Raw genomic sequence first — 22539 nt, forward strand, 5'->3', positions numbered from 1 at the left:
TTCATTAATTCTTGAATTTAAAATAGAGAAGTATACCTCCTATCACAATGTTAATCTTCTACGATATGTTGAATAATGCATTCAATTTCAATAGTTTCTACCTTTTATAATGGGATAAATCTTAAAATTATACATGAACTTTGATTTAATGTGCAATTGCATATATGAGTTTTAATTTAGTGTAATTATACACGTGAAACTCTAATTGTGGTTCAAATGTATACTTGAAACTTTAATTTTGATTTAATTATATAGATTTAAAGAAATAAATACATCAATTTATTTTTATATTGGATAAATATAATTATTTATGTATGCATTATATAAACATAAAATGATGTTATATCAATAATTGTATTAATAATTTATAAGAATTGGATTAAATCAAAATTTCATGTATAAAATTGTACAAAATCAAAGTTCATGTATATAATTACACGTTAAACCATAATTCATGTATAGCTTTGAGATTTATCCCTGTCATAGTGTTATTATGACTTAATTCTTGCAATGAACTATAAGGTAGTTTAATCAAATTTTTAATAAATAAGTTTTCACATATAGAAAAAATAATGGCTTTCCTTAATTCATTTTGTTAGGCTTATATATTCATCTATTTTGGGTTGCGCTAATAATTACATTAACGTATAATGTCGAATTTAACTTTAAAGGTTTATATTTGTTGTCAATTTGATTTTTATTCTATTTTAATTAATTTTAACTTTCAACTTTTTAAAAAGTCACATTTGCCTATCAACCTTTAAAAGATAGTTGAATTGTTGTTTATTTAACGAAAATATTGACTAAAACTTTAAATTTTAAAGTCTGCATAGAAATTCACATGTACTCAGTATTATTTTAAAAAAAATTATGAAATTTTTATATATATTTTTAACTCTGAATTCTTCTTAAGTTTTTTGAATACTGTTATAATTTTTAAATTAATTTTTGGCATGACATATGAGATAATTAGTGTCGTGTGAGTAATAAGTACACACGTGGACAGAAGACGAAGAGGTACTTTTGAAAACTGTGGCTCAGTCTCTTCCTATTTTCTGCATGAGTGTTTTTCTTTTGCCTTTTAACATTTATGATGAGCTGCAGAAAATGATGAACTCCTTCTGGTGAGGTTCTGGCACCGACGGTCAACGTGGAGTTCGGTGAGCGACATGGGACAAGTTGTGTGTCCCTAAGAAGTATGGGGGTTTAGGGTTCCATAATCTAAGGTGTTTCAATTTGGCTATGCTTGGTAAACAAGTTGTGAGGTTGATCTTGCGACCAGATAGCTTGGTGAGCCGCATTTTCAAAGCTACATATTATCATGACACTAGCTTCTTTGAGGCACCTAATGGTACTAATCCGTCATATGTTTGGAAAAGCTTGCTCTCTGCCTGCTCTTTATTTGCTAGAGGGTCTCGTTGGTGTCTTGGGATGGTGCTTCCATTGGGGTATTTAACGATCCCTGGTTGTGTGATGACAATTGTTTTTACGCCTCCTCTGCTCCTTTGTCAGGGATGGAAGAGATGAAAGTACGGAATTTTTCGGTTCAGTTATTGACTAGCTATGGTCATGTATTCGAATGTAGAGTCTTGCTTTGTTGAGGGACCATGGTTGACACTTTGGGGCTGTCAAGTGCGGCCTAAGGTTAAGGACTTCATTTGGCGATGTTTGCGGCGCTTTGTTTCTACTAAAGTTAGATTGGTTGGAAAAGGGATGATGTTGACTATCACTTACACACGTTGTTCATCAGCAGAGGATTTGGAGCATGTTTTGATGGGGTACGAGTATGCGCAGGCTGTTTGGTCGCTGGCCAGGGATCAACTTACGGGGCTTACTGTTGCAGATTTTGTTGGAAAATTGCTTGATTTGCCTAGTGGGCGGCAATAGTATAGGGGCCTCATGTTGCTTTGGTCCCCTTGGTTCCATCGCAATCTTCTTTACTAGCAGTAGGTGCAGGCTCAAGCGGACTGTATTGTTTGTTGCTTTTGCTCATGATTTTTTACGGGCTTGGGTGGATGCCGAAACTGTTTTTGCTGCTGTTGGGACACGGCATCATGGGGTGTGGGGTGGTTCTGTTACGACTTGATCGGCCCCTCCTTTGGGGTGGCTCAATTGTATTGTAGATGTGATACAATTGGTTGGAGGAGGGAAGATAGGGCACGCATAAATTTACAAATGCCTTGTATAGTTTTTAAACAAGCTTTCATCCTTTGTTTAGGGATATTACACTTCTATTATTGCAAGAAATTTAGTGAGTTTGAGGGCAAATTAAGTTTTCAGAAAAATAATAATGATGAAAAAAAAATTAAGAGCAAATACCTTATCATTTTTGAACAAACTTTCTCCTTTTAAGACCAAAATGGGGAGTATCCATCACTTGATGCACATGACGAGGATGAAGATGTTGAGTCCAGTAGTATTTGTCTAGTTATTGATGTTAACTCTTACTATTTTTTTATCTTAGTTCTTATTCTAATTTTTCTTTCTTTTTAGATATGGATTACATTATATGAAATTAGTAAAGTGTAATCAAATTCAAAGGAGTAAGGACTTGTATTTTCTTCATACAACATTCATAATGTCATCCAAATGGTTTAAAAGTTATTAAGATGAATGAATGCATTTGAAATCTTTATACTATAATTTAATACATTATATAATGATTTAACAAAAATATTGATTTATCGATATTTATAATACTTTACAAAATTTATAAGATTTTATCAATATTTTTAAAATTTCTAAACTCCATGCCAAGTCTTGACAATTATCAAAATTTCTATCGTTTTACCCATATATTTAACAGTTTATTAAAATTTCTAAGGATTTATCAAAATATTTAACGAATTATCAATATTTATGAGACTTTACCAAATTTTTTAAGATTTTACCAATATTTTCAAATTTTCTAAACCCTATACTAAATCTAAACAATTACCAAAAGTTCAAAAATATCTAATGATTTACCAACATTTATAAGAATTTACCAAAATTTCTAATATTTTATCAATATTTTCAAAATTTATAAATCATATATAACGATTTATAAAAATTTTAAAGATTTACCAAAATATCTAATAATTTACCCATTTTTTATGGTTTTCCCAATATATCTAAGTTTACCAAAATTCATAAAATTAAACATCTTAAGTGGGAGCGTAGAGCATAGTAGAAGTGCCGAAAATTCTGTCCATTAACTCACGGAAGAAAAGCGTAGACTATAAACCTCGTGACTACCATCTTTTCCCTCTATTTTTTATTTTATTTTATCTATTTTTAATTAAACATTTTCTTTTAAAATAAAAATAGCTTCCCACACTACACTGCACTATTCTCATTTTTGTTTTTGCGTCAATTTCTTTTCTTTTCTCTATATTTATTACTGTTAATTTCATGGATAATTATCTTACTTAATTTTCCTCTATTATTATTCAGCTTGTCTGGTAAGTTTGAAAGTCAGTCCTTTTTTTTCTTTTCTTCATTTTGTTATTGTTTAATGTTGTATAATGCCATTGTTTGATCTGACATTTTAGTTTTTATGATCTCAATTTTCTTTTCTGTTTATTCATTCTTTATTTTGATGCCATTGCAATTTTATATGATTTTTTGGGCGTAAAATCTTTGCTAATCTTCTTCACCTTTTAGCTGCAAATCCAGTAATGAATCTGGGTTTTGCATTTTGTTGTTAAACAATCTATAATTGTTCATTTTCAGGAGGAAGCACATTTTGGGGGTTTTGGAGATTTATCTTATATTTACAGATAATGATTACATATGAACAAGAACATGATTTTGTTAATTGGGGATTGCAACTATTCAATAGTGATCCTTATGCTAATTGTGGATATGATGGTGTGGTAACTCAAGAAGATGAGGAGCATTACCCTGTAAATTATTTCGAGGATCATTACGGTGCCGGAGAATGTTGCAATGTTGAAAATGATGAGGCTATTGCTCATACTCTTCAATTGCAAGAACTGTCACAACTTGCAATTATTGAATCTTCGAACAAAGTGTCTGGTTATCCACAAGATTGTGTTGATCAGTCCATTGGAGACTTTAGTTCTGGTATAACCGAAATTCTGATATTCAAGTTTAATGTTCGCTATTGCTTGTATGTTTTCTAATGTGTTGCATTGTTGTGTTTATATTTTGTGATTTGTAGGACAGAATTGTGGTCAGGAAGTGCAAGACGAGACAGGTCGTTCGAGTTCGTGTTCTAGCCCTGAAGAAAAATTGGTATCGGAGGTGGACTGGTTATATTCATTGGAGCTAGCAAATGAGTATGCACTTGACGGTGAAGTGGGGAAAAGGCTGAATCAGATGGTTCCTGTTCCTGTAAGTGACTATAAGCTTTGGATCACTGATTATGACAATTCAAAAAAGGCTATAGTTTATGATTTTCGATTTCTTCTTGTTGTGTATAGCATGTTCCGAGAATCAATGGTGAAATACCCTCGGTTGATGAAGCAACTTTAGATCATCAAAGGCTACTAGAAAGGTTCTATGGTTCTATTGTTCTGCTTATATGGTTCTATTGTTTTCATTTTCCTCTTTGGTTGACTTATTTTTCGAATATATTGGAAATTCTTCTTCTATAACAGATTACAGGTCTATAATTTGGTGGAGCTTAAAGTTGAAGGAGATGGTAATTGTCAGGTTAGTTCTTATAGTTGAAAGTACGAAGCTAAAAGGGTTAATGCGATTACATTTTGGAAGTTTAATGTGTAGACAGAATAATGCATGTTAGGAAAGTACTAGTAAGAGATGGTAAAGTAAATACTTTATGATTTCTTCTTTTACATCTGACTTTTCCCCTCGTATAATGTAGTTTATTATAAATACACTTGCATGATATCTTACGTGGCTTTAGGCTCATGGAAGCTCATTAATTGTTAGTGCACTGCTTAATACAAATTACACATCTAATGTCTCATTCATTTCATTATGTTTCCAGTTCCGTGCTCTATCTGATCAATTTTATCGATCTCCTGAGCATCATGAATTTTTGAGACAGCAAGTTGTAAATCAGGTTGGCCTTACAGGCTTTTTAATTTTGTTGAGCTTGTGTTATAGTCTTTCATTGAAACCATTGTGCATTGCTTTTGAATTTCAATGTTTAATGTTTCTTGTCTTGCAATATCATGCACAATCAGCTTAAGTCATATCCAGATATATATGAGGGTTACGTTCTCATGGCATATGGTGACTATCTGGAGAAGATGTCCAAGTATTTTTCTATTCCTTCACTTGAACATTATTTCTTTTGATTTCTGTTAACCTTATTTCTTCATTTTGCGGATGCTTATAGGAGTGGTGAATGGGGTGATCATGTAACTTTGCAAGCTGCCGCAGATTTGGTATGCTCCAGCTATGTCTATTTCATTTTGGTTTAAATTGTTTAATTGCCTGACCTGCATATCGAAATCATCCAGCTAGTTTGTCCTTCTAAGCAGTATGAATTTATAGATTTGAAAGACTAATCGATGCCAATATCTCCGTTCTCTGCTTTGAAGTATACACTTGTTGTTTTAGTCGGAAAAACTAGAATTGGCTATCTTAAAAATATATGATGCAAATATTGGGTGTCTAATACTTTGCTAGTGACGTGTTGCAGTATGGTGTTAAAATATTTGTCATAACGTCTTTCAAGGACACTTGCTACATTGAGATTCTCCCGAATGTCAAAAAGTCGAAACGAGGTACAATTACTCTCACTTCTGCTTCAATTAGTTTCATTTATAGAATCTATGAATAAATTCTTTTTGGTGGATTTAAATCAACATCTTGAACGCCATTTTAAACCTTCCTTCTAGCATTTTGTCGTGTGGGTTTAAATATGTTGCTCGGATTCTTATTTTTCTTGAAGTATCCGTGTCCCACATATAGATATGGGGTTGTGACCTTCAAGTATACTCCTAACACGTGGAAAACTTACAAAAATCTGATCATATCCGTGTTGAATACATACTTTTATCTAACACTCGTACCCGTGTCCAAGTAGCATTGGGTTTGACCCTTTAGGTTATGTTATTCACTTGAATTTTTTATCTGTCATTTCCGCGTTGTCGTTCTCAAGAGAAGAAAGACAAGAGTTCAATCATTACAACTCTCGGTGGACATTTTGCATTGAATTACTCGGCTTAATTTGTCGTGTGCAGTTATATTTTTGAGCTTTTGGGCAGAGGTGCATTACAACTCAATCTATCCATTTGGAGGTAAATATCCGTCCTTGGAAGTTGCTTCTTTTGTATAACTTTTTCCGGACTGGTGGCGGGTTTGAGTTGGCCAGTTACTGTCTCGGGAACTTTTTCACTCATTATGTCTTAAATGCATCGCTAGTCGACAACTTGTAAAAGACATGGAAATATATTCCATATTGCTCAAATATGGCGTCATAATTCACATGCTTTGAACTCTTTCTTGCCAAAGAGATTCGATGTAGTCGTCTTGCTAATGGTGAAACACAGTTTCTTTTGCAACACAGATGAACTGACATAGGTTGTCAATGTCATTACATTGAGATAATTTATCAGACAGTTTATCCTTAAGTTTTGGGTTTGAGAGGATTTTAGGTGCATAGCTTGATTTGTTGACTTGCTGCATAAGTGGCACTGTTCCGATGGGGATACTAGTGAACGCAAGCAAGGTCTTTGGAACGGAACGAACATTTCGTAAGTAACAAAATGCACGTCACAAGCCGAGAATGGGCATGTATGCAGAAATTGAGAAACAGTCATCAAACATATCCTTTTTTCTATCTCTATTCATGTTGTTGCAAATTGATAAATAATGTTGCCTTCGTTCTCAGATGTGCCGGGATTTGGGATGACGAAGAAGAAGAAGAAAAAAGGGCGAATGTTTCAGAACAAGCATTTCGAGTCCCCTGATGAATATCAATGAATATCTCAGAAAAAACGTTTGGAGTGCGTATTTTCTACCATATTTGATTCAATGTTTGATTTTTAAGAGCAAAGACATTATCATCTTGATTTGTAAATTTCTTGAATCCCAAATCTTGAAATAATAAAGACATATTTTCTCAATGCAAGCTAGTCCGTTGGTTGTGCCGATGATGTTTCCGGTCACTGTAGCGATGAATTAAATAATAATAAAAAAAGTAGTGAATTTGAACACATATTCCCACATTCTGTTAAAAAAAAACCCATTAACATGCACATTCAAAGCCCCATTACATATAAAACTTAAGATTACAGCATATCTAATGTATTTATCTAATACAACAAGCAAGTCCTTTTTTTTCTTTTTCTCTTACAATTTCCTAACTAAAAATACACTCAAAATTTCCCTTCTTTATCATGATTTGCAGCTGCTGCCACCGATTGAAACATAGCCATCTCATGAGCAGAAAATTCCAAATCAAAATCAAACTCCAAAGGTGGTAAACTTGGTTCACCCCTTGAAACATCCCCACTGTTCTTCAACAACATACGATCAGGTTCCTGAAGAAAGGTCAAACAAGGCGTATAATCCGAGGTAGCCAAAGGGGAATCTGAACCAGTTGAGAAAGGAACCAAACCAGTGTTGGTGCTGTTGTTGTTGGTTGGACCAGGTGTTGTTGATGTTTCACTTACACCAGTACCAGTAGCAGCGATAATCGATGGTTCAGCTTGACGCAACAGCCATGCAATGGTCTCACCATCAGTCTTCAACCCAAGTTCTCTTGTGAGCTGAAAAATCCTAGCCGCGCAAACAGTTGGTAACCTGATCCGTCTGTCCCTACCATCAACCTTTGCATGGCGGTCTTTGGTGGCTGTCTTCTTGTTTTTTGAAGTACTTGCCTTGTTTGCAGAACCAGTCCTCGGTTTCTTCGTTGAAGGGTTGGTTGATAAAGCCATCTCTAACCCCATGTTCTTCGATGACGCCATTGATTCTCACACTAACACACACTCGTACACTTATGAACATGTATGTATATATAGGCAGATATGTATGCTTTTGATGAAAAGTGAGAAACAAGATGACTTTGAAAAAAAATTTCAACTGACAAAACATGGAACTTGTCTGGTTCTTTTACAAATGTAAACCAAAAACCATAAGTTCCTTCTTCGTAACGTGCCAATGGTGATGTAAGGGTAGCAACAAGAAAAACAATATATGATTAACAGATATATATACATATTTAAGGATATTTAATGTAGTGTACTGTCTTAGGAAGGTTTTTTATTTTATTTTTATATATACATATAATAATTATTTACTTACTGTAAATGGATTTTGGGGAATGTATAAAATGACTATTATTTTGAGTAATTTTTTTACCAGAGTTTGGCTTGGTTTTGCATGAAGATGACGTCATCTGTTGAACACCAATATTATTGAGACAAATATGAAAATATGTTGTTTAGTTGTGAAATTAAATATGTATAATTATAAATAAAAAATGGATTTAATTGGTTTAGAAATAAATGTCATGTAGTAATTATTACAAAAACCTGTCATTTGTTTGTTTTGTTTTTCATGAGAGAATATCTTGTTCAAGTAATAATGTCTTATTTACAGTGATGAAAGGTAAGTTTTATTAATCATCCTATGAATTAAATAATTAAGGATAAAATATAGAGTTAATTTTTTAGAAACGCAGTCTGTTTCATCGAAAATAATTTTACACAAAATACGTTAAATTTTTATGTATAATTTATTTTTATATACAAATTAACTTGAATCAAACTTAATATTATTATGAAATTTTAATTTTAAATTTAAAAATACTTAAAATATTAAAATATCAATAGTTTTCAATATTATTAAACATAAATATTTAATTATTTATATCTAATCATATAATTTATCATTTTAATAAATTATTTAATATTATAATTTTATTTTAATAATAAAAATAAAAATAATAATTTTAAATTTTATTATTCAATTAATATTTCTTAAATGAAATGAAACATGTATATTGTAAGCGATACAACAATGCATACTATTCTTAAGGATAAGAACCATATTTCTTGTTCGGTGACGAATGAACCAATTTTTGATGATACAAAATTAATTTAAAGCTCTAGAAAAGCTAATATACTGTTACACTATGTTCAATGTGATAACGGAACATGTTAATCTTCCATAGTACAAAATTAATTCAAGGCTCTAGAAGAACTAATACATTGTTATCTGAAAAAGCAAAGCGATAATTAATACACTATGTTCTAGTCAATCTCAAATAAATTATTTTGTTTTAAAAGGATATACATTATTACAAATATTATATTAAAACTGTGGATGAGGAGACGATTAATTTGGGTAAGAATTTGAGACATTATGTGATATTGTCGTAAGGTGGAGCAAATACAGGCTATACTCTTTTTCCCTTAACTGATTCTTGGTAAGGTTTTTAATAATACAGCATGTTATGCGTACTATAGATATGTGTACTCTTTTTTCCTTCACTAAATTTTCATTTCCCACAGGGTTTTATCTTAGTAACAAGGCACATTATATATGAATGGACATTCAAGAAGGAGTGTTATAAATATTTTATTATTAAGTGGATGTTCATTAATATTAAGATAAGTTTATGTACTTTAGGACTTTAATAATCATTAAAAGTAAAGTTTTATATCATGTATATTTTTATGTCTATAAATATAGATTTGGAGAAATATTGTAAATATTGATCAAATTTTGCTATTAGTCTCTACACTTTTCAAACTTGAAACTTTAGTCCCAACTTAAGCAGTAGCACCTAAATCCAATTGGTTAATTCTACTATTAGTTATATCCTATCGTAAAATTAAAAATTTAGTCTATTTTCTCCAATCAAATTATTATTAGTCCTTACACTTTTTAATTTTTAAAATTTTAGACTTGATGCAAACTAATACCTCTTAAATTTCAATTTTGACACATATTAACAGATGTTAATTTATTAATTGACTTTTTTGAGTATTATGTGAAAAAACAATATGTCATTACACAACTGATAATATATTTGTCACATCATATTTTAAAAATATCATAATTTAATGAATTTATCGTTTAATTAAAATTAAAATTTTTAATTTTAAAATTTAAATTTAAATTAAAAATTATTAAATTAAAATATAATGACTAAATTCACAATTTTATACCGAATTTAAATGTTGTATATATATAATTATAATTAGAAGGTGGGTTTGTTTGTTTTATTTTTTCATTGTTAAGTAATAATGTCTTTATTTAATGTGATGGTGAGTTTTTGTAAATGATCCTGTGGATTAAACACACACACACACGTAAGTACCCAGTTATCATCTAGAAGGAAAATAACTTTCAATTTTTGGAATTTTATTAATTTTTTAATATTTTTATGACTTTTTAATTTTTCGATAATTATATGATATAATTTTAAAGTATTACGTCAAACTTTAATAGAAAATCCAACTTTATAAATTTAGTGGACAACAAAACAATTCAACAACTAAGTTAAAAAATTAAATGTTAGTATTATAAAGATAGCAGCAACAGCTATGGCAGATTTGCTATCATAGGCCTCAACCACGTCTTTGTTTGGACCAAAATATTGAAACATTTGGCTCCACCGTTTTCGACATAGATCTCCAGGCCTGTGTTCGAGAAGATTGTCCCAGTCGACATCTTCTATGCAACAAGTAGCCAAGCTAGAAAAAGGATCGACATCCACCCATACACCTTCACAGGAGATGAAGTTTCTCTGCAACATCTTGCCACTAATTGCAGTCCAACAGATATTGTCTCGTAACATACCGTGCTTGGGTTTCTTTTCTTCAGTCACTTCCTTAGATAAATCCATGTTCACTAAGTCGAATAAGCTTTGGTACTTATCTTGAGACCATCGACCTATATTCACATTGGTCTTTTACCTGATGCCTATGCTTGCCAAGTGAATCACCCAACAATCTCCAATTCTGTCCGTGTTTTTCGACTAACTTCTTCACCTTCTCTAACTCTTCAGGAGTCCATGGATGTTTCTAACCCCTTCCGAAAAGAACATGAGCTCGATGGTATACGCTCCCAACTAGCCTCCAAGGAATGCTGCTTGAATTTCCTTCCAACACTTTCTCACTTCTTGGTGAGCTCCACAGTTCAGAACCGTTTTTAGACCTTCATCACGTAAATTATGAGACTCAACCTATTAGGCAACAGCATTCATAACAATCTCATCTTCTTCTTTTGAGTAACGCTTACCATACACGAGGCCTTCTTTGCGATCCTTCTTTGCCTCATCTGTAACACCAGTAGAAGGAAAAACCTTAACCTGATCAACGAAACTCACTTTCTTATGTTTCTCTTTAGGACATTAGGACCCTTTATTTTTTCCTTTTATGTATATGACATTAGGACCCACGAAATACACGTAAAACCTTCAAAATGAACAGCATCCTGCACTCACCCCAAGTTGGAGTAACTTTTAGGATAGATAGAGGTTCAAGCACATCGAATCAACAATAAACACACCAATGTAGTAATGAGATCGCCCAACTTGAACTTGAACCTAAACAAATCAAAGGTTTAAAGGAGGAGGCATGCTAAAATTCTAGGAGAGTCTTTTTTACGCTGTTACTGGCGGTCTTACGCCATTGATCTTGATTTGCAAGACATAATCAAAGAAGGCAAGGTAATGACAACCAATTTAAGATTTTTTGGTCAAAATTGTGGTCTCTTAAAATGCCATTCAAACTGGTCATGTCCCTTACTCTCATGTAAAGTGGAAAATCAAAGAAGAATTGGATCAACTGAGACCAACTGTGTCATCTGTCATGAGGAAGATGAAAGTGGAATCATCTATTTCTATCATGTCCTTTTGCTAAAGCAGTCTGGTTAGGATCACCGTTTGCAATTCGGAGTGATGCTATAAGAAATAACTCGGTGAAGAATAAGGTCCACGATTCAGTCATTGAGCATGAGATCAAATACATGGAATGAACACAAACAAGAGGATCGATCCCAATGGCATATGTGATGTGGGGAATTTGGGCTCACAGAAATAAGGTTGTCGTCGAAGGACAAGATCCAAACCCAGTTGCAGTGAAAAAACAAGTGATAGATCAACTACAACTGGTCAAGCAAGCTTGTCTGCCAAAAGAAGAACAAAGAAAAAGTACCAGAACCGTCCCAAGTGGAACAATCACCATCTCATATTGGAATGGAAATAATTGGAAAGTATGATTGGTGCAGTTTTTATTATTAAATCCATTACTAATGAAATGTTGTGGTTGCAGGCTGTTAATTTCGCATTAGAAGATCGTTTATTAAGAAAACTAATCATTATACGGTTAGCACTTGCAAAGTTACTGGAAATGAACATCACGTCATGCACTATATAGAGCGGGGACAGAACAGTAAGGAGATTATTGACAAATGACGAAGCTATACAATCCATTCGAAGCTTAAGTCTATAATGCATGGTATAAAGGCCATGAAGACACAATTTCAACAGATACAAAGCTCGGATCAGAAGCATCAAGGGAGTGAATTAGCTAAAATTATGACGAGAAAAGATTTAAATCAAGCCCACATTAACCACACTTCGAACTGAACTTTTAAATAAATGTTGTTTTGTGTACTGTGACTCATAAACAATACCTTAAAAGATACAACATCCAAAGATACCGATAGCAGCCCAGCTAAGGCAGATCAACCGGTTGTTTGCTATCAAAGGTCTCCCTTGCCTCAATCATGTCTGGACGATACCGTTCAGCAAGAATATCAACTTGTTCAGCAAAAGACAAGTTTTTGTTTGAACCTAAACGTTGAACCATCTGGCTCCACCGTTTTCGACATAAATCTCCAGACCTGTGCTCGAGAATATTGTCCCAGTTGACATCTTCCATGCAACAAGCATCCAAGCTAGAAAGAGCATCCAACATGCGATAATCATCAACATCTGCCCATAAGCCTTCTGCTACCATAGGAGACGTTAAGTTTCGATACCATTTGCTGCAACACGAGACAAAGGCCCTGGTTTCCATCTTGTTGCCAATTGCAGTCCAACAGATATTGTCTCGCAACATTCCATACTTTGATTTTCTTTCTTGGGTAGCTTTCATACATAAATCCAAGTTCACTAAGTCGAACAATTTCTGGTACTCATCTTGAGACCATTGACCTTTCTTAGCATTGGCACTTATTCTACGCCACGTATCTTTTACGTGATGCCTATGCTTGCCAAGTGTATCACCCAACAATCTCCAATTGCGTCCATGTTTTTCAACAAACTTCTTGACCATCTCGTACTCTTCAGGAGTCCATGGACGCTTCTCGTCCCTTTCGAAAAGAACATGAGCTCGATTGTACACGCTCTCAACTGGCCTCCAAGGAATGGCTGCTTGAATTTCGTTCCAACACCTTCTCACTTCTTTGTGAGATCCACAGTTTAGAACCATGTTTAAACCTTCATCACCTAGATTATGAGACTCAATGTATTCAGCAACAGCGTTCATAACAATCTCATCTTCTTCTTTTGAGAAACGCTTACCTTTCACTAAGCCTTGTTTGTCCTTCTTTGCATCATCCATAGAAGGAAAAACCTCAACCTGATCACTGAAACTCACTTTCTTAGAGTTATCTTTGAGTGTAGCATTTTCGACCTGATCGGTATCATTTTCCACTGATTTTGATTTCTTCTTCTTGCGTTTATTTCCTTCTTCATCATCACCACCAATATCTCGCAACTTTTTGCGTTCTAGCTCATTGCCAGATGAATTCTCTCTACCAGTACCCTTTTTATCAGTTGTACTGCTCGGTGCTGCAATATCATCAGCAACATTACCATTCACTTTCTCCAGCTTTTGTTTCTTCTTCTGCTTCTTGCACACATCAGTTTCAACAGGCTCTTGCATTTTACTATGTTCAATGGTTTCAGTCACAGTCGCAACTGCATCAATTCCGACCTTATTCTTCCTCTTGTGTTTATCTTCCCCAACCTTTTCTGCTTCCCCATTGTTCCCCAAATTCACCACCTTGCTACTTTCTTTTTCTGCATTATCTTTTCCACCTAAACAAGTTTCCATTGAAATCTCTTCAACTACATCTTTTTTTTTCTTACGCGCCTTTGGAGATTCCTTTTTACTATGTTCAAGGGTTCCGGTCACAATACCAACTGCATTAATCCCATCCTTGTCGTCCTTCTTGTGTTTATCTTTCCCGACCCTTTTTGCTTCCCCTTTGTTCTCCAAGTTCATCGCCTTGCTACTTTCTTGTTCTGTGTTCTTTTTTCCACCTAAATAATTTTCTACTGAAATCTCTTTAACCTCATCTTTACTTTTCTCATGCTTTTTATGAGCCTTCTCAGATTCCTTTTTACTATGTTTGAGGGTTTCAGTCACAGTAGCAACTACATCGGTCTCGTCCCTGTTCTTCTTATGTTTGTCTTTCTTAACCCTTTTTGCTTCCCCATTGTTCTCCAAGTTCATCACCTTGCGACTTTCTTGTTCTGCATTCTCTTTTCCACCCAAACAAGTTTCCATTGGAATCTCTTCAACTGCATCTTTACTTGTCTTATGCTTTTTATGAGTGTTCTTAGATTCCTTTTTATCTGTATCAAACTCTGTTTTCCTCTTTTTTGTTCGATCCTTTGTCTTATTCTTGTCATCATCTCTGTTACTTGATTTGGGAACACCATTCAAAACATCAATTTCCTTTTCAATGGAGTTAACCTCTTCAGTCTGTTTGTTCTCACTCTTATGCCCATCCTTTTCACGCATCTTCTTACCCATTTTCACAAAAGGTTCCCCTGAATATTGTTTCTAGATTATCCTGAATCTTCAAGCAAAGCTGAGAGCAAGAAACATGCATAGAAATATGTTAAGAAGGCAATACTTTAGTAAAATCCTAACTTTCATTCCAAATCTTGAAGCAAATTAACATTTACACATATATTAATAAACAAGAAAATCAGCTACAACACTTCCAAAAGATTTATATACTCATAAATTACGCCAATTTCATATGTTGGTTTGACCCTTTATTTTCTTAAAGTTAACGTGTCTGACATTAGTACACCCACCAAATACACCTAAAAACTTCGAAAAGAACAGGAACACTCCAACATCCAACACTCTCACACCAAGTTCGAGTAACATAGCCCATCTAAACAAATAAACTTTTGGGATTAGGAAAAGGGTGTTTCAAGAAGTCAACTACTTTGGTCCCCTCAACATATCATATCAACACTAAACATACCAATGAAGTTACAGATACAACAATGAAGGCGCTGAACTTGAACCCAAACAAATCAAAGAAACATCAAAGTTTTACGGGAGGAGGCATCTTAAAATTCTAGGATAGCTTTCTTTACTCTGTTATTGAAGGGCAGGAAAAAAAACACTGTTAGCTGCCAGGATTCTGTTAAAATGTGAGACTCCCATTAAAAGAACTGTGATGATACTAAGATCAGCTCCCAAGTCTCAATATAAAAGAACTGAGATAAAAAAACCTGTTCTTTCTAACTATGAACACTCAAATAAAGCTACGAATCCAGCTACTATTCTGGCGATTCCTCATATAATCATTCGTTCAGTAATTTCTTCCTAAATAGCACAATAAAGGCGTTCACTATTCCAATTCTAGATCCAACTCATCACTAATTTTATCAATATTTCGGCAATACTAAACAATTAACGAGGATTCAAAGCGTTTTGCTCAATAATATTTAACTCAACAATAAATTAGCAGCAGATCCTTACCGATCAAAAACTCTGGATCGGTTCTGAAAACCTTTTTTGTATCGAATCAGATTTTAGCGCGTAAATTATAATAGCTTCACAGTCACTGCAAAAAAAGGAAGATGATTTTGATTTAAAATACTCGAAAAATATTATATTATTATCGCATAAAATTCATGAATCGAAAGGGAGCAAAGAGCAGCACCGTCAGTGGTGACAGCAAGCGGCGGCGGCGGCGGTAAGCAGAGAGAGCGAGAAGTGAGAATAGAGAGTAGAGGGGGAGAACGAAGAGCATTAGGTTTTAGCCTGCTTTGCTACCTCTGGTCCCACATGTATAAAATGGCGCTTGATTTGTGTTGGATTTTAATCTCGCGGAATATTAACATAATTTTGGGTGAGTTTTTATTCATTATTTAAGTTTAATTAAATATAAAAATTTATTTATTTTGGTAAAGGTCAATTTTGTTGCCGGACCTTGTATTTTGATAAATTTTGAGATTTAGACTGAAAAAGTTAAAATCTAATTCAATCATTAATAATTTAATACTATTAGTATTTTAATTTTCATCAATTTTTTTGCATTATATAAGAAAATCAACGTACCAAATTAGAAAATTTTGACAGGAAATACTATCCATGTCCATTATTAGATTAAGATCTCTTTTAAGTATATGGACTAGATTTTAAATTTTTCCAAAGTACAAGACGGGATGACATATTTTAACTTTATTAAAAACATTTGGGTAAATTGCACTGGATGTTAGTAAACTATTAGTAAACTTACATATTGATCATTTAACTTTATAAAGTTACAAAATAGTCACTAAAGTATTCAAATATTTTCATTTAAATCATTGGATTGTTAAGTCTTTATTTTTTAAAGTCCAATTGGCAAGCTCAAGCAATGTTTCGACAATCAGTATCATGGAAAAATACCTATTGATGAGTAAAACATATCTCAAATCCAAGTTGTTCTGATATCAATGTTAGAGACTAAAGAAGAAAGGTATTCAAATTTTGGTTCGCAAATTTGTCACATTGAGTGTTATCTCATAAAAAAAACTAAACTATAGAAGAGGAGACAATTGATGCTAGAGGTGAGGACAGAGAAGGCCATACTGTGGCGAATTTAATAGTTCAGTAACTTAAATAAAAGCTTTCAGTGATTTAGTGATCGTTTTATAACTTTTTGAAGTCAATGATCAAAACATAAACTTACTAATAGTTTAGTAACCTCAGATGTAATTTACCCAATATATTATTATATATTAAATTTAGGGCCCTTTCGTATAGGTGTTTACCCTCAATGCAGTGTGTTTAGTTTCTTTTTTGTCTCACGCTATAATATCTAATCTCAACCTGTTATTTTTACACTAACTATAAGTAAACGCATCGCCCATCTAAATGGGCCATTAATTATATTTAAAATAATATTTTAAACTTTTTTTAGACAATAATTTTGAATTGAGTTGGTATTGATATATCAATTTATAATTTATTTTTCTCGATATCAACGGATTTTATTATACCCATAAATAAAAAGGTAAATTACATCCAATATCACTAAACTAATAGTAAATTTATGTTTTGGTCACTCAATCTCAAAAAGTTACAAAATGGGTATTGAATTATACAAATGTTTTCATTTTAGTTACTGAACTATTTAAAAGTTTTTATTCAAGTCACTGTTTGTTAAGGTTTTTCCTTTTTAAGGCCCGATTAGTGAGTTCCAAGCAACGATTCGATGATTGATATGGTGAATCAATACCCATCGACCAGTAAAAGAACATACCTTGGATCCAAGTCAATTTGACAGTCGGTATCGAAAATCAGAGAAGAAAGCTATTCAAATTTTTGTTTGCATATTTATAACATTTAAAGCTATTTCATGAAAAAAAATTAAACTATAGAAGAAAAGGGGGAGGAGAACTTTTGTTAGTGCAAGCAGTTTGAATATATAAGGCCATGTAAAAATAATTTTAACAGTCTAATGACTTAAATAAAAACTTTTAAATAGTTTAATTACTTTTTTATAATATTTTAAAGTTAAATAACTAAAATTTAAATATACTAATAGTTTAGTCACCTTGAGTGTCATCTATCCTAGATAACATGATCCTAAATAAGCTTAAATTGAATCCGTGGCGTGGTATTACCAAATCAACAAAGAGCCAAACAAAAGGGTTCTACAAAATGGAAGAACGTTCTGGAAGCAATTTACTCTTTATATTAAAAGAACAAAAAAACTAGCCCTAAAGCCCTCAACGCCTTTGCTTTAGTTCTTTCTACACACACTCTCTGCCTGCCTACCCTTATCCACTCTTTCCCAAAAACCCAGAAACCAAAACAAAGCCTTTACCTTGTTTATTGTTTTACTTATCATTTTTGTTCATCAAACTACAACAAAAAGAAATGGCCTCTGCAAATGCTCTTTCTTCAGCTTCTATTCTTTGCTCTCCCAACAAGGTACTTTCCTTCAATGCCTTCATTTCATTCCCCCCCCTTCTTTTTTGCAAAATTGGTTTTTTATTTTAGATTTTTTATGATTGATGATGATTGCAGGGGAGTTTAAGGAGGAAGGGAAATCAGAGACAGAACCAAAGGGTAAATTATAGGCAAGGAAACAACCGGTTTGGTGTGAAGGCTTGTGCTAAAGAAATTGCTTTTGACCAGAGTTCAAGAGCTGCAATGCAGGCTGGCATTGATAAGTTAGCTGATGCTGTTGGCCTTACACTTGGTCCTAGGGGTACCTTTTAATTTTCTCCTTTTTATCACCTTATTTTTTGTTTCTTCATTTATGTTTTTAATTTTTCAAAATATTATATTGGCTTTATTTTGCAATGCTTTGTAATGTATGATTTGTTTTAGAGTTTAGAAATGATGCTAGTTGTGAGCACAGTGGCTTATCTTGGCGATAAGCTTGGTGGTTCTGGCTAAAATTTTGGAGGAATTAATGAAAATGTTTGATAATTTTGGCAAGTCTAATTAAAACTTTAGAAATTTTTAAATAACAAAAAATTTTGAAAAATTAAATTACAAATTACAAATTTTAGGGGTGCTACTTAAATTTTTAAAATTTAAGGGTCTAAAGCAAATTTTCAAATATTGTTCGCCTCTGAAAGAACATTCAGGGCCTTTTTTACCATTGATGTTGAAAAGTGCGGTGGAGCTGTTTACTTGAGGTGGAAAAGTGTATTTGGAAATTTTGAATGTATTTATCATTACTCTTGAGAAGATAAAAAAGGTAATTTTAAGCTAAAAATTTTGGCTTTTTGGATTGGATTAAAATCGCGGTTTAGAAATCAAGCTTTGGTTTGAAAAGTTACGTGTTTTTGGGTTTACAAAGCCGTAGTGTATTTGTACTTGTTTTGATGGATGACCTTCGAGTATGTTAATTGCTATATGTTTTTGCTGTTCTAAAAGGGAGGAATGTTGTGTTGGATGAATTTGGAAGTCCGAAAGTCGTTAACGATGGGGTGACAATAGCTAGAGCTATTGAGCTTCCTAATGCCATGGAAAATGCTGGTGCTGCTCTTATCAGAGAGGTTGGTCCGTGCTTTAATCTTGTTTGTTGTTGTTTTTTTGGTTTGATAAGCCTTTAATCTTGCTGTGATATGGTCGTTTATGCTGACATTGTTTGTTTGTTCTTTGGCTGTTGATGATGAAGGTTGCGAGTAAAACTAATGACTCTGCAGGTGACGGGACGACTACGGCATCGGTACTTGCACGGGAAATCATCAAACTAGGACTTTTGACTGTTACTTCGGGTGCAAATCCGGTCTCAGTGAAAAGGGGTATAGATAAAACCGTACAAAGTTTAATAGAAGAGTTGGAAAAGAAGGCTAGGCCTGTTAAAGGCCGTGATGATATCAAAGGTACTCTGCGGAAAAATAATAGATCGAATTTGGCAAGTTGAATTGTCCCTTAATCACAATACTTAAGGTTTTACTTTGCAGCTGTGGCTTCGATTTCTGCTGGAAATGATGACCTTATTGGAACAATGGTAGCTGATGCTATTGACAAAGTCGGCCCCGATGGTGTTTTGTCAATCGAGTCATCTTCTTCATTTGAGACTACCGTTGATGTTGAAGAAGGAATGGAGGTAGATGATGATTCATTTTTTACTGTTGTTTTTTTTCAACACTTAAAGCCTTTGTTGTTCTTATGGTTGTTTCTTTTGCAGATTGACAGAGGTTACATCTCACCGCAATTCGTAACAAATCCCGAGAAATTAATTTGTGAATTCGAGAATGCGAGGGTGCTAGTAACTGATCAAAAGATTACAGCTATTAAGGACATAATTCCCCTCTTGGAGAAGACTACTCAGTTAAGAGCTCCATTGCTTATAATTGCCGAGGATGTTACCGGAGAGGCTCTTGCTACACTTGTAGTGAACAAACTCCGAGGTATCCTTAATGTTGCAGCCATTAAAGCTCCGAGTTTCGGCGAAAGAAGAAAAGCTGTCCTTCAAGATATTGCCATTCTTACTGGTATGTAAATTGTTGTCGGTTTCTTATAATTATTTTTAGAACATTCCATTATGGTTTTTTAATGATTGTTTCATTATCAAAACCATAGGTGCCGAGTTCCAAGCAAATGATCTGGGTTTGTTAATCGAGAACACCTCTGTTGAGCAGCTTGGTATAGCCAGGAAAGTTATCATCACCAAGGATTCAACCCAAATAATTGCCGATGCCGCTTCGAAGGATGAAATACAAGCTAGGGTGCAACAATTAAAGAAAGAACTAGCCGAGACAGATTCTGTTTACGACACAGAAAAATTGGCAGAAAGGATTGCTAAACTATCTGGTGGTGTTGCAGTCATTAAGGTTGGGGCTGCAACTGAGACTGAACTTGAGGATCGCAAGCTACGTATTGAAGATGCCAAGAATGCTACCTTTGCTGCCATAGAGGAAGGTATTGTACCTGGTGGTGGTGCTGCATTAGTTCATCTCTCGACTTGCGTCCCTGCAATTAAGGATAAGCTTGAAGACCCTGAAGAGCGCATAGGAGCCGACATTGTGCAGAAGGTAACTCTCACGAACAACGATTAACCCTCAGGTCAACTATTTGTAAACTGCTGTAAACGTGATTCTTTATGTTTCCATGCAGGCTTTGGTAGCACCGGCCTCGTTGATAGCTCAAAATGCAGGAATGGAAGGCGAGGTAGTGGTGGAGAAGGTAAAGAACAGCGAGTGGGAGATCGGTTACAATGCAATGACAGACACGTATGAGAACTTGCTGGCAGCTGGAGTTATTGACCCGGCAAAGGTGACAAGATGTGCGTTGCAGAACGCAGCTTCGGTTGCGGGAATGGTGCTTACGACTCAAGCTATTGTCGTTGAGAAAGCCAAGCCAAAGGCTCCTGCAGCTGCTCCTCCTGAAGGTCTTACCATTTAATCACTAGGATTTTAAGAAATTTCAGGGATTGAATGAGCAATGATGTAGGTTTGGTGCCCTATTTTTGTATTGGATTTAATAAAAGAATGGTTTGTGGATGCAATGTAAGGTTAGGGATGTTGAACAATGTTTGATTAGACATTGCAGTAAAAAAAAATTTATTTCTTGCCACTATGACTACCATGTCTAATCTTCAGTTTAAGTTAATAATAGGGTAAACTATATTCAAAATCCATTAAACTATTAGAAAATTTTCCTTTTGATGATTAAATTTAAAAGAAAATTATAAAATGATTGTTAAATTATTCAAAATTATTTAATTATTTGAAAATTTTTATTTTAATTGTTGGGTTATTAATTTATTTTTAAAAGTTTAATTAATGAGTTTAATGATTCATCGATATGTTGGAAATGAAAAAGAACAAATTAAGTGAAATTTAAAATTATTTTATGAAAAAATTAAAGCGTAAAAGGGAAGAGAATGAAATTTTTTTACGAAGCGGTTTTAACGATCTAGTGATTTAAATAAAAATTTTGAATAATTCATTGATCATTTTGTAATTTTAAAAGTTAAGCGATTAAAATATAAATTTATTAATAATTTAATGAGTTAACTGTAGATTATCATCATTTCCTTATTTGTAGTGAGCTATGTCACAAAATTTGTTCTTATGTAAGTTATAGATTGAGTCGATTGGTATGAGTATTGTTATTAATGCAAGAGGATTGAGTTTGAGTACGTTGAAACACACTATACTTCTATTTATGGGTTGGAAAAGGGTTATTAGTAGTTTTAGACATTGTATCAAAAAAAAATATGATCGAACTTATAATGAAATTATTAGAACAAATATTTAAAATGTTTATATTACAATCCAATTATTTTTAGTTTACATATTTTTATAATTTTAAAATTTTAATCTTAATTAATTACTAATTTTATGAAATTTATTATTTTTAAAATATGATTTTGTAAACATATTTAATAGATTAATAATAAATTTTGATCAATTAGATTTATTTGTTACAGTTTAATTTTAGATTAAAATTTTAAAATTAAAAGAATATAATATCTAAAATTGATGAAATTATAATATAATAATTAAATTTACATATAAGAATTAATTGCATAAAATAATTTGTGGCCTAACTTTGATTCTAAATCATGCAAAATGGAATTTTAATCTTATTTTAAAATTATAAAAATCATGAGATGCCTTTCTTAACTCAATTATAGATTAAAAATCACAATATATTTTTGTAATGTTATAAAAAATAGGATGGGTTTGATTTTCGATTTAAACAGTTTGTTTGAAAACTAAATTAATAATTAATGTAAATATTAAGGACTAAATTTAATATTATGCCTTTTCGTTTTCCTTATTTAAAGGAAGCTAATCCATCTCGTTAGTTTCTATTCAGGCTAGCAATAAATTTGAAGCCGCGTATGTATTTAAGCAACAACGATTCTCCACCGTTGGTGCTTTTC

General features: G+C 33.1%; 5 protein-coding genes across 7 annotated transcripts; 2 read left to right on the plus strand and 3 right to left on the minus strand.

Moving 5' to 3' along the window:
* Positions 1–3121: 3121 nt before the first annotated feature.
* On the plus strand, positions 3122–7046 carry LOC108484564 (OVARIAN TUMOR DOMAIN-containing deubiquitinating enzyme 12-like). Of its 3 annotated transcripts, none has more exons than XM_017788391.2 (11): positions 3122–3229; positions 3715–4068; positions 4166–4338; positions 4428–4501; positions 4605–4659; positions 4958–5032; positions 5157–5230; positions 5312–5360; positions 5618–5702; positions 6162–6218; positions 6812–7046. In XM_017788391.2, the coding sequence occupies exons 2-11, from the start codon at positions 3765–3767 to the stop codon at positions 6901–6903; spliced, it is 1038 nt and encodes a 345-aa protein (XP_017643880.1). In that variant the 5' UTR covers positions 3122–3229; positions 3715–3764; the 3' UTR covers positions 6904–7046. The 3 variants fall into 3 exon arrangements, with proteins under 3 accessions (XP_017643880.1, XP_052879820.1, XP_017643879.1); XM_017788390.2 differs by lacking the exon at positions 3122–3229 and adding an exon at positions 3262–3443; XM_053023860.1 differs by lacking the exon at positions 3122–3229 and having other exon boundaries at positions 3261–4068.
* Positions 7047–7298: 252 nt separating this feature from the next.
* On the minus strand, positions 7299–7889 carry LOC108485249 (transcription factor PCF1-like). The gene has a single exon (XM_017789082.1). The coding sequence runs from the start codon at positions 7887–7889 to the stop codon at positions 7299–7301; it is 591 nt and encodes a 196-aa protein (XP_017644571.1).
* Positions 7890–10372: 2483 nt separating this feature from the next.
* On the minus strand, positions 10373–12119 carry LOC128286860 (uncharacterized). The gene is made up of 4 exons (XM_053024632.1): positions 12090–12119; positions 11129–11242; positions 10877–10955; positions 10373–10824 (listed from the first exon to the last, which is right to left on the minus strand). The coding sequence occupies exons 1-4, from the start codon at positions 12117–12119 to the stop codon at positions 10427–10429; spliced, it is 621 nt and encodes a 206-aa protein (XP_052880592.1). The 3' UTR covers positions 10373–10426.
* A 216-nt stretch (positions 12120–12335) lies between these two features.
* Positions 12336–16058, minus strand: LOC108486516 (RNA polymerase I termination factor). Its single transcript, XM_017790604.2, has 3 exons — positions 15856–16058; positions 15672–15756; positions 12336–14760 (listed from the first exon to the last, which is right to left on the minus strand). Exon 3 carries the CDS (start codon positions 14700–14702, stop codon positions 12612–12614), a length of 2091 nt encoding a protein of 696 aa, XP_017646093.1. The 5' UTR covers positions 14703–14760; positions 15672–15756; positions 15856–16058; the 3' UTR covers positions 12336–12611.
* Positions 16059–17801: 1743 nt separating this feature from the next.
* On the plus strand, positions 17802–21224 carry LOC108486260 (ruBisCO large subunit-binding protein subunit alpha). Its single transcript, XM_017790221.2, has 8 exons — positions 17802–18116; positions 18213–18396; positions 19074–19195; positions 19318–19525; positions 19607–19752; positions 19834–20140; positions 20229–20680; positions 20763–21224. The coding sequence occupies exons 1-8, from the start codon at positions 18063–18065 to the stop codon at positions 21048–21050; spliced, it is 1761 nt and encodes a 586-aa protein (XP_017645710.1). The 5' UTR covers positions 17802–18062; the 3' UTR covers positions 21051–21224.
* The last annotated feature ends 1315 nt before the right edge of the window (positions 21225–22539 follow it).

This window comes from Gossypium arboreum, chromosome 13 (assembly GCF_025698485.1).
Source record: "Gossypium arboreum isolate Shixiya-1 chromosome 13, ASM2569848v2, whole genome shotgun sequence".
NCBI lineage: Eukaryota > Viridiplantae > Streptophyta > Magnoliopsida > Malvales > Malvaceae > Gossypium > Gossypium arboreum.

Bases quoted from the DNA above. Each gene is read 5' to 3' on its own strand.
- LOC108484564 (XM_017788391.2), top strand. From the start codon at position 3,765: ATGATTACATATGAACAAGAACATGATTTTGTTAATTGGGGATTGCAA. The intron at 5,231-5,311 runs GTATTTTTCTAT...GGATGCTTATAG, and splicing joins TATCTGGAGAAGATGTCCAA to GAGTGGTGAATGGGGTGATC. The intron at 5,361-5,617 runs GTATGCTCCAGC...GACGTGTTGCAG, and splicing joins TGCAAGCTGCCGCAGATTTG to TATGGTGTTAAAATATTTGT.
- LOC108485249 (XM_017789082.1), bottom strand. From the start codon at position 7,889: ATGGCGTCATCGAAGAACATGGGGTTAGAGATGGCTTTATCAACCAAC.
- LOC128286860 (XM_053024632.1), bottom strand. From the start codon at position 12,119: ATGGTGATTGTTCCACTTGGGACGGTTCTG. The intron at 11,243-12,089 runs GTACTTTTTCTT...TTCGTTGATCAG, and splicing joins TTCCACTTGGGACGGTTCTG to GTTAAGGTTTTTCCTTCTAC. The intron at 10,956-11,128 runs GTTGCCTAATAG...GGAAGGGGTTAG, and splicing joins ATGAGATTGTTATGAATGCT to AAACATCCATGGACTCCTGA.
- LOC108486516 (XM_017790604.2), bottom strand. From the start codon at position 14,702: ATGGGTAAGAAGATGCGTGAAAAGGATGGGCATAAGAGTGAGAACAAA.
- LOC108486260 (XM_017790221.2), top strand. From the start codon at position 18,063: ATGGCCTCTGCAAATGCTCTTTCTTCAGCTTCTATTCTTTGCTCTCCC. The intron at 19,196-19,317 runs GTTGGTCCGTGC...TTGATGATGAAG, and splicing joins GTGCTGCTCTTATCAGAGAG to GTTGCGAGTAAAACTAATGA. The intron at 19,526-19,606 runs GTACTCTGCGGA...TTTACTTTGCAG, and splicing joins AGGCCGTGATGATATCAAAG to CTGTGGCTTCGATTTCTGCT.